The sequence below is a fragment of the Microchirus variegatus genome, assembly GCF_963457635.1.
Source record: "Microchirus variegatus genome assembly, chromosome: 5".
Classification (NCBI taxonomy): Eukaryota; Metazoa; Chordata; class Actinopteri; order Pleuronectiformes; family Soleidae; genus Microchirus; species Microchirus variegatus.
Window position 1 is genome coordinate 24282901 of NC_139806.1, and position 9243 is coordinate 24292143.

A 9243-nucleotide genomic window follows, 5' to 3' on the forward strand; every position below is an offset into this window, starting at 1 on the left:
CCTCTCGTGGAGATGAGCTCAAGACGGTGTGTGTGTTTTGTTGCAATGATTCAAACACTGAGTCAATGTTCAGTGACAGTGAATCGGCCACAAACTGAAGGAATATCTCAGTGAAGTAGCTGTAACTGAATAATTCCGCTGTGTGAGGCAGAAACTGAAGACGGAGTCACTCTTCTCCCACTGAACCTTCTCTCTGCTGCTCGGCTAATTTTAACCTGTCAGTTCGAAAAGCACAGGGAGCGACAGCAACGTTATAAAACCTAAGAGGAGAAACAACAAGCCTGCAGTTGCACCTTGGTAAGACCTTTATCGCGACAAACTATGGATTGACCTAATTTTGTTCAATTTTATTTTATGCATTTAAGATATTTTAAGTGTCCTTTGGCATATAGGCCTGTAGTTTATTTATTTCACAATAACAAGGTGTAATAGGTTTGTTTGAATGCATTGCTTTGCAACAAAGTTATTTATTTTCATGATCAATGCACAAATGTGCACGTGTCTTCTCTTTTTGTGCTGTTGTGCTGATTAGCTGTGTGACCTTTATCCCTGTTTTTTAGATGAAAATGTGTTGTCCACCTTTTTGGTCCAGACTTAAATAACTGGATGGGCTTGCATGGTCATGTGACTGTTCGTCAGCTGCTGTTGTGAGTGAGATTGTGTGAATGGAATGAAACTGGGCATCAATGAACAAACACCTGTAACGACATTGCGATCAGTGTTTGGGAAATGAGAGCATGAATTTTTGGACAACATACTATGACTTGTTGGTCAAATGTGGGACAACATACTATTGTTTGACTTTTTGGTCAAATTTTTGTTGTTCTTTCTTTGATTACTTAAACTGTTATTACACAGTCATTTTGAATAACTGCCAGATGTTGAAAGTTGAAGTTTCTCATTGAACATTTCTTTTGACAATTCTACAGCCATAAAATCAATGGTCTGTCTGAATATATGAATATAATAACGGTCGTAAGGAGTTCATTTTTGCATAGGAATAGATGCTAACCTCATATTTTTCTGTTGATCTGCATAACAGTATTGATCACATGTGATGTACCCAATATTTGAATGACTGGTGTTGTGTCTTCTTAAACACCATTCAAGTAAAAGTTGACATTAATACACAGGTCAAGTTATTGATCTGACTTTATGTTAAAGAACCTGTCAGTGAGTTTTCTGTGTTTTTCTTGCAGGAAGATTCCTGTAGATATGGTGAGCACAGAAAGTCTTCAATAAAATCTTGATTATCATAATACCCAGTTCCTGTTATTTTGAATCTTAGTTTGGCTCCTCTGTTTTTCAGAGTCATCGTTCTCGAGCCTCCAAGGTGCATGGACAGCATGTCCACTGTGAGTCCTGCTACAGCCGCCGCTGCAGAGCTCGGGTGGAGGTCTCTGTGAGCTGCTCCATCACCTCCTGCCGCCTTCACTGTGGAGCTCTCTTCCACCTGTGCAAAGAGGAGGATCACCTGCTGCTCTGTCCTAACGTGAGGGTGTCATGTCTGAACACTGGCTACGGCTGCCCGGTCCAGATGCCCCGCTCCTCACAGGCCGCTCACCTCCAGGTGTGTCCGGCCAGTGTGGTGTGCTGCAGCATGGACTGGCTCCGCTGGCCGATCGACGAGACACACCCACACAGCAACCTCGCCCTGCAGGAGAAGGTGCTGAAGGAAAGCGACGGGCAGGAGAAGGCTCTGGATTTAGCCATGGCCCTGGTGGATCAGTCTGACCTTTTCAGTCGCCTGAAAATGAGGCCTCTCTATCCAGAGCTGATGGACAAAGAAGAAGAAGAGGAGGAGGAGAGAAAAAGGGAAGAGGAGAAGAAAGAGGAGATAGCAGTGGGAGGTGATGTCAGCAACAATGGTACCAATGAAGGTTGGTGCTGTAATAAATGAAATAACAAACTAGAATCAATGCTAATTTCAAGGTTTCGACAATTAGGGGGGTTTATTTGGAGAAATTAAATATACAAGTTTGTGTTAGTGTATAATAGAAGTTAATGGAAGTGTAAAAGCTGCGAAAATACCTCTCTCTTGATTTATAAAGTCAGTAGACATTACTTTGAATTTATTTGAATTGCTAGTTTCACGTTTTGTTCAATTGAACATGATGTCAGTTTTATAGATTATGTTCCCAATTTGAGGGAAAGGGATGATAAAGTACCAGCTAGTATTGTCTGAGTGGTTGCAGGTGACATCTGTGACTGGTGAAATCGCAAAAATCTCTTAACCCTTTAAGGTACGCACCAAGAAAAAAACAAAGGAAAAACTTTTTTTTTTTTCATTTTTTATTATTTTATTTTATTTTATTTCCTTATGATAACCATAAGGACAATCAATATTATTATTATTTTATTATTATTATTTTTTCTTTTTAATTCGACCCTACAGTATTTCAGATACAGGCCTCTACCAAACGGTTGAGACGTCTGTTCATAATAAACCTGGTTTGCATAATTCATAAAGTACAACATTCACACGTCACATTAAGTGTTAGTGAGTTCAGCTTGATGCATTTTTCAATGAGATATAGTGACTTAAAGTGTGGTCGACCAAATGGTTGAGTAGTACCTTAAAGAGTTAAAGTAGTGTTGGTTGCAATATGTTGTTTCACCATTAGATGTCACTAATCCTTACACAGTGGACCTTTAACTAAATGACAGCGATGAAGCTCAATCCATTATAAGATGTCAGATCTTCCACCTGTTTTTCTTTTCTTTTCCCATAGACCTCGTCACATCGATCTCAGCAGAGAACAGCGTTGAAGAGGCGGTCCAGCCCGACGTCGGCCAAAAGGCCGTCATCGACAAAGACAAATACAACCTGTTCGAGATGATGTTCAGCATGGACCGAAGAGCCTGCGAGATCGCTCAGGAAAAACTAGACAACCCCGAACCGAAAGAAAAAGAGAGCGAACGCTGTCCTCAACCAGACACAGGTAAGACAGGACACGCCCCGTGGCAGGAGGGAGTGCTGGACCGTCTGAGAGAGGACCTCACCCCACAGGAGTACAACATGTATATGGTGCATCACGGCCGTATGCTCATCACCTTTGGACATATTGCGGCCTGTACACCGAGGGAGAAAGATTTCGTCTATGGCAGCCTGGAGCCTATTCCTGTCCAGACCCTACGCTCTTTCAAGGTGATGACACCAAGTTACATTTATGTACTGTTTTAAAAAAGAAGCTTTCTAGATCTCAGCTAGGTCTCGGGCTCAGGCGGAAGCATTTACAGTGGCAGCACAGGTGTGTTTCCTGCTTTATTTTGAAATTCTCACCCTCACATCCACTTCTTTATCTTTTCAGTGATTGTTAGACACGCCCTAATTATTCACACCTGTGTCACGTTCACCTCTGTTGTATTTAACCCCAATTCTGATTCCACTTCCTGTAAGTTCTCTTTACCACTTTGCTGCATGAGTTCTAGTCATTTCCCAGTGTTTATCCCAAATGTTTATGACCATAATCTACTGTTTTTCTACTGGTGGTATTTTGTGGACTGAACTCGACTTGTTTGAGTCCGTCTTGCTTTAGCTCAATGTTGGACAAGGGATTGTTGGGATGGCGCTCTTGGTCAAATCTGTAATAATTTGACAATGCTTTGAATGTAAAGTCTGATTCCCTTCTGCTTCCAAGGTCCCTGACAGCTATCACTACAGGCAGCGGACTAATCTGTACGACACTGCGACGAGGGCTCCGAGTGAACCCCGCGGCGTCGACACATCGGACCTCGGTGCCAGCGAAGAGGACTGGTTCAGCGACGAAGCTACCACTACGCTGCTGGGCTATGCCGAGACGGAGGTCATGGGTCACAAGGTCGGTCAGAGGGTTTTGTTTCCCGTATAAATAATTTAATTCACTTCACCATATGAATTAAACATATGTGTAACATTTGCATATTAAAATATCTAATAATGAAGAGCTGTATAGTACTTCCAACAGTCAAAAACATAGACCTTTTGCATAGTTTTGGTTGGTTATAGCTCCCAGGGTAACACTGAGGCCTTTGTGATTTGCCAGTTTCAGCTGGTCTTTACTGAGTTGTTAGGTTTGTGCTAATGAATGTTAGGGTGAATTCCAATTCCTTGCTTAACCCTCAATCTTAATCCTCAATCTCTAAAATGTGCGCTCCCTCTAGTGCAAGTGCTGTCCTGATTCTCAGAAAAATTAAGTTGAGGGCCAAGTTTAAGGGCTGTATCGCCCTCAATATTGAGATTTTCTGAGACCACCCTTGGGAGCAAGGGCTACCCAGAATGCATTGCGTGTTTTCACATAACAAAGATGGCGTCGAAAGCAGCGAAGCGAGTGCGATACAAATTAAGTATTTTCTTTGTATATAGAGATATAAAAATGATGAAAACCATTGTATTATCTTAGTTTAGGCCCATATTATGGATTACTAACGTCATTGTTGTGTAACATTTATTTTTATTTTATGATCTTTTGTCAATAGCCGGCCGGTGCGGACAAGCGATCGTTTGCTATCGTTTACCCTTCAATAAGTCGTGGTGTGTGGTAACTGTCAGCTGAATATGTCCGTGGTTGTGGTATTTGTATGAGTATCATCTTATAACTAACTGACAACCTAATAACTTGACTGAAATAAAATAATAAATAAATGATCGTGACGTAAATGTGTTCTTCTTCTTCTTTTTTGGAGTTGACAGACAGGACGCAGCTTTCGCGTTATTCTGCCCCCTACAGTCTGAAGACGTATCTGCATTTAAGGGGTGTCCCATTTCTAAGTGACAAAATAACCCTCAACACTTGGTTTTGAGGGCCAGTTAAGATAAGAGTTGAGCTTGAGGGTTAAGATTGAGGGTTAAGATAGGAATTGGAATTGGCCCTAAGTTGCTACTTATGTGTTTTTTCCCTTACCGAAACAATGGCATCTTAGTTTAAGAAAAAGAAAAAAAAATACTATGGCCCCTTTAAAGCACTGATCAAGTCTGCCGATTGTTTTGTCTCCAAACAGATCAGTGAATCGAAAGGAGCCGACGGCCTCTACGTTGACATCGGGACGCAGACGCACTCGTTCCACTCGGCGCCGTTCAAAAGGAAGACGACCCTGGCGGAGGTGACGGTGGACAAACCCGTGAAGCTGCACCTGCAGCTGCAGGCAGAGAATCTGAACAGCAGACACAGCAGAGCCACCTGTGCCTTCACCTTCCTCTGTGGGCACACCTTCCACCGCAGGGAGTTTGCCACGCACTTCAGGTGCATCACAGTCACAGCTGTCATTTTCAGCAGTTTGTCTCTATTATCTCACAGAGCCAAACTCTGAAGTAATACATGGTGAATTCTTACTGTGACTTCAGCAGTTGGAGAAAACCAGAATGGACCAATTAGAAATGTTGCCTATAGGATTAACCCTTAGTGCTCACATGGCACACATCTGTGCCACAAGTGCTTGGTAAATTTTCTTCGAACTGAGCTTGCTGTAGTCGTTACTTATTGTATATGTTTTGGTTTTACATAAGCTATACAGACACATACTCTAGGGATCTTATACCCAAGCATGTTATACTTGTACCCAATAATTTATTATTTTCATAAATAATTTTCTAAAATTGTGTTATTTAATCACATTTCCCAAAAATATGTGAGTGACCTGCATTCTTGCAGGCTTTTTTTCCCCCATCTGCAGTGCTTAATATTATAAATAAATTGAAATGCAAAATGGGTTCATAGCACTAATATCAATAATAATAATGATGATGATGATGATAAATAATAATGGCTTTCTTCATAAATCACTGTTTCCCTACCAGGAACGTCCACAGTGAAATCCAGACGTGTCTGAGTGGATGGTTCGAGCAGAGATGCCCACTAGCATATCTGGGTTGCACCTATAGCCGGAGGAGGTTCCAGCCGTCCACACATAAAGCCACCGTCACCTACGAGTGAGATCTCACATTTCATATTCATATTCGTCCAGACATTTCAGTCTGGAACTCATGATTCTTTTCACTCCAGTCAGCAGCTGAGGAGTTTCAACTTGCGTCCGACCCTTGTCGCCTCCTCAGGGGTTGGAGGAGGAAAGGACAACCTGAGCTCGCTGCCCTATGAGGTGCTGTGCCACATGGCCAGTTTCCTGGACAGTCTGTCCCTGTCCCAGCTGGCTCTGGTGTCCCGCCTCATGAGGCAGGTGAGCTCCTCGCTGCTGCAGGACAGAGGCATGGTCACCCTCCGCTGGGAGAGGAAGACCTACTCGCATGGAGGAGCCAAGTGGAGGGCCAAACCTGTGAGATCCATGTTACACTGACCTCCCACATGTTTGTATAATATTACTGAAGTAAAAGTGACTGTACTTGAACTCTTCTCCTCTTTTCTCCACAGGTATGGGAGTTCAGTCGACTCTTCTCCTCAGTGGATTCGTGGCAAGTGTCAGACGCTCCACCCATATCTGCTCACCTCAAAGTATGTCCTTATTATGAGACCTGGGTGCACAGCGAGCGCGTTCCTCTCCCCAGCATGAGTGACAAACAGAAGGGCAGCCAAGAGAGAATGAGTCTCGTCAACCTCTTTAGAGGAAACCGATAACGACGGCGAAGCCTTTAATTTAACTTTAAGGGCCAATTCCAATTCCTATCTTAACCCTCAAGCTCAACCCTTAATCTTAACTGGCCCTCAAAACCAAGTGTTGAGGGTTATTTTGTCACTTAGAAATGGGACACCCCTTAAATGCAGATACGTCTTCAGACTGTAGGGGGCAGAATAACGTGAAAGCTGCGTCCAGTCTGTCAACTCCAAAAAAGAAGAAGAAGAACACATTTCCGTCACGACTATTTATTTATTATTTTATTTCAGTCAAGTTAGTAGGTTGTCAGTTAGTTATAAGATGATACTCATACAAATACCACAACCACAGACATATTCAGCTGACAGTTACCACACACCACTGCTTATTGAAAAGTAAACCATAGCAAACGATCACTTGTCTGCACCGGCCGGCTATTGACAAAAGATCGTAAAATAAAAATAAATGTTACGCAACAATGACGTCAGTAATCCATAATATGGGCCTAAACTAAGATAATACAATGGTTTTCATCATTTTTATATCTCTATTAACAAAGAAAATACTTAATTTGTATCGCACTCGCTTCGCTGCTTTCGACGCCATCTTTCTCATGTGAAAACACGCAATGCATTCTGGGTAGCCCTTGCTCCCAAGGGTGGTCTCGGAAAATCTCAATATTGAGGGCGATACAGCCCTTAAACTCGCCCCTCAACTTAATTTTTCTGAGAATCGGGACAGCACTTGCACTAGAGGGAGCGCGTTTTTGAGATTAAGGGTTAAGATTGAGGGTTAAGCAAGGAATTGGAATTCACCCTAAATGATGTATGTATTATTAGTGCTGTGTGTAACATTGTAGAGATTACACTGGACAATATGGAGATGTTGCAAAACCACAAATGGAATCATTGCATGAACTTGTACAGGTTTACATGGTAATAAAAGATAATTATTGATTTAATTTGTGAGTCAATTGGAGTGTCTTTTATCCTTTTTAAAATTTCACCAGCTATATAAACACACCTGAGCATAAAGTACTACTAGTCTATTTTTGTGAGTTCTGCACAATTATTACAATTTCACGTCGCTACTAAAAATGTTATTCCCACGGCAGTTTACCAAGGGTGCACCTGCGGCACAGATTAAGCCAATAAGGACTAAAAAGTGGAAGTAGAACCTTTTTAAAAGGGTTCCACCAAGAATCAAATCACCAAAAATCCTTTATTCAGCAAAGGGGTTTTAAAGGGTTCTCTGGATCAAAATGGTTCTTTCTGGAACCATTAGTGTTTCCAAGAACCCTTGAAAAACATTTCTTCGGGAAAGGGTTTTGCAGAAGCAAATGGTTCCAGGTAGAACCTCAGCCCTTGTAGAAGGACCCTTTTGGAACCCTTATTTCTAAGGGTGTACATTGGAGTTGAGTCATCCTTGTGTTTAAAGGAGGCCTCCGTTGACTACCCGCCAACATGGCAGGGAGATTGACGGCTTCGCCCACCAATCGTAAAATTTACTAGCATTTGGCATGTGGTCGGGTGTTAATTTCATGCCCTGCTCGGTTCTCTTGTATTTGTGTGCAGTACAGTACTAATAAAAAATACTGCAACGTGCATTGACATTTTGGTCACAACAAGCCCAAAAACAGCCTGCGAAATTCTGAAAAGACCCATATAGCTGCTTTAATTGCCACAGAGCTCTTCTTCCTCCTCCTTCTGCTGCTGCTCCTCCTCCTCGGTGGCACTAATCACCCCTCATACCGCGCTGCTTTGTTGCGTGTGTGTGTGTGTGTGTGTGTGTGTGGTTGGTAGTACGGTAGCAGCGGCTGCTGTACGCACAACCAGAAGGTTACAAGGAGGTTATTTCGCCTGCAGGATCCATTCATGCATGTCTATAAATACCGTAGAGCTGCAACAGAGCATCACTAAAACCCGAGACCTTCGTTGGAAAAGCAGCGTTTGCACGGTTTGCACGCTGCGCCTTTGTGTTTTCTCCATCTCTGCAGCATCAAGGACAGAGATCTCAGGGCGAAACACGGATCCATGAGAGACGCTTTGATCAGGACACAGTTTCTTCACTATCACGGTAGGCCACAGTGTCACTGATGCATCTGCACTTACAGGTAAATGTAGTGATGCAGAATGAGACTGAATGAGAGAGACAGGTGTAGATATAGGATTTCATTCAATTAACCAATTATAACATAGCAGATTTTTAAAAGCATTCATTTTTTTTCTCCCTAAAGTTTATTTGAGGAAGTTGAATGTGTTGAATTTCCCCTTTACAATGTATTTATTATAGAGTTTATATGTTTTTTGTCCTGCACTGCAGTGCACACAGAATGCAAGTGTTATTCAATTAATGTTAATTTATCATGATGTAGTAGTCACTGGTCAGGATTAACACAAATATATAAGCATGATAGTGAAAACCCACTTTACACTGTTTTATTAATGAGAAAAACAACTTGTTTGTCTTGTCTCTTCCTCCGATTCACTCAAATCATCACCGAAATCCAAGTTAAAGCAATTTTGTGTCGGTTACATTAAGATAAGAAAAGATAGTTCTTTAATTGTCTGACATAGGGGACATTTGGGGTTACTGTTCAAAAATCACAACAATGTAGAGAATAGAAGAACTAGAAATACAGTAGGGAAATAAGGGTGTTGAATACTGTATGTACGCCACTATAATCACATGGTAAATCCTCTAAATGCTTTAAAGTAA

The 9243-nt window shown here is 41.9% G+C and overlaps 1 protein-coding gene across 1 annotated transcript; it reads left to right on the forward strand.

Annotated features, from left to right (window-relative positions):
• The first annotated feature begins 6 nt into the window (after window positions 1-6).
• On the forward strand, window positions 7-7464 carry LOC310927548 (F-box only protein 40-like). The gene is made up of 9 exons (XM_083889861.1): window positions 7-297; window positions 1200-1218; window positions 1310-1880; window positions 2733-3148; window positions 3642-3821; window positions 4981-5222; window positions 5777-5908; window positions 5982-6249; window positions 6345-7464. The coding sequence occupies exons 2-9, from the start codon at window positions 1216-1218 to the stop codon at window positions 6546-6548; spliced, it is 2016 nt and encodes a 671-aa protein (XP_083745987.1). The 5' UTR covers window positions 7-297; window positions 1200-1215; the 3' UTR covers window positions 6549-7464.
• The last annotated feature ends 1779 nt before the right edge of the window (window positions 7465-9243 follow it).